This window comes from Apteryx rowi, unplaced genomic scaffold, assembly GCF_003343035.1.
Source record: "Apteryx rowi isolate R43461 unplaced genomic scaffold, aptRow1 scaffold_1644, whole genome shotgun sequence".
Lineage (NCBI taxonomy): Eukaryota > Metazoa > Chordata > Aves > Apterygiformes > Apterygidae > Apteryx > Apteryx rowi.
In genome coordinates, this window is record NW_020447913.1 from 7,607 (window position 1) to 9,186 (window position 1,580).

Sequence of the window (1,580 nt, forward strand, 5' to 3'; positions counted from 1 at the left end):
CGCTGTCTGTGGGGAGAGCCGGGCTGGGGCAGAGCCCCCCGGCCAGGACCCAGCCATGGAGACACCTTACGGCCTCCAGGAGCAGAGGGCAGCACCCGAGCGCCTCAGCCTCCAGCGGCAGGACAGGAACCCTTACCCCAGCCGTGGGGCCGGGGTAAAAGCTGCAGGCTTGGGAGAGGGGCAACAAGGGCAGTCAGGGCCTGGGATACGCCAGTGCCAGGGCTGCTAGAAACCAGAGACCGAAGCCCGCCCCGCCTGGCATGCAGCTGCCCCCCAGCACTCACCTGCAGTCGGCTTGTACCCCTTCTCCCTCATCCCTGCGGGAAGAAAGAGGCATCAGCCAAAGCGGCAGCTCGCACCCAGGCTCCGCTGCGCCCACGGGGGCCCCACCTCGCGCCCCCTTCTCCTCCTGGCTGCCAGAAGCCCCCCAAGGCCCGGCCTTCCTCTCCCCAATGCACCGGCCCCGGCGCTTTACCCGATCTGCTCTTCCAGAACACAAAGCCAGCGATGGCTGCAATGATGACGAGCGCAGCGACGACAACCCCGATGATGATGGGCAGCAGGTTGCTCTCTGGCTCTGGAAGAGAGCGGGGCCGTGAGCAGGGGCACGGAGCTGTCCCCCAGCCAGCGCTCTGTGAGCTCTGGGTGCCCGCACTCACCCCAGGAGTAGAGGCCGGGCTCCGGCAAGCTGGCGTGCTCCACGCGGCACTGGTACTCRTCCTTCTCTGCTGCGAGGGCTTCGATGCTGGCCCAGGCGTGGTAGGTGCCGTCGCTGTTGGGCACGGTGCTGCCCCGCTTGGTCTCCTGGGCTTGGACGTGGCCCTTTCTCAGCCAGTCGATGGCGATGGASCGTGGGTAGAAGCCGTGAGCCCGGCACGACAAGGTCAGGAGCCCGTGGCTCTCCTTCCCTGACACTCGCACAGCGGGGCGCTCTGGGGAGGTGGCACGAGGCAGGGAGSCAGGTCAGGCAGCTTGCGCCCAACCCCGCACACATGCGCCTGACCCGCTCCCAGCTTGGGCAGCACCCTCCGTCGCCCTGGCCCAGCACCAAGCCCGGGGCCCGTCCCCGTGTCTGGGGGTGCCCGCCTTGCCCTCACCTCTCCTCTCCAGCGTGGCCTTCCCGTACTTCACGTATTTCTGCAGCCACTCAATGCAGGTGGTCTCCAGGTAGTCCTTCCAGCTCTCAGGCGCACCTGCAGCCTCCCACTTCCTCTTGGTGATTTCTGCCCCAGCATCCGCTGCGGTGTATGTCAGTGTGTCCTTGTCGAGGGCGATGAAGTCCCTCCCGTCGTAGGCATGCTGCTCAAACCCCCGGATCCCCCCGTCCTCCAGGAGGTCACAGCCGTACATGATCTGCCACGTGTGATACCCTGAGACACAAGCAGGGAGATGGGGGCTCAGGGGCAGCCCAGCCCCTCAGAGGGGCTTGGACACCCCTCGGCAGCAGTCCATGCCCCTGCCCCAGCCCCGCGCAGCCAACGGGGGAGCCGGGCCCCAGCTGGGCGCTGGCACTGGGTGCCCTACAGCTTTGAGTGCTGGCACCGCAGCCGCTCTGCCTCTCCCCCAGGGCCGGAAGCGTT

At 67.5% G+C, this 1,580-nt stretch overlaps 1 protein-coding gene across 1 annotated transcript in view; it reads right to left on the reverse strand.

The window, feature by feature from the left end:
- Positions 1–36: 36 nt before the first annotated feature.
- Positions 37–1,580, reverse strand: part of LOC112963225 (class I histocompatibility antigen, F10 alpha chain-like) — a 5,458-nt gene continuing 3,914 nt past the window's right edge. Inside the window, exons 2-5 of the mRNA XM_026060087.1 lie at positions 1,098–1,415; positions 660–932; positions 476–577; positions 37–317 (exon numbers count right to left, since the gene is read on the reverse strand). Coding sequence (XP_025915872.1) covers positions 226–317; positions 476–577; positions 660–932; positions 1,098–1,415 — 785 coding nt within the window. The 3' untranslated portion in view covers positions 37–225. The remainder of the gene's footprint in view (positions 318–475; positions 578–659; positions 933–1,097; positions 1,416–1,580) is intronic.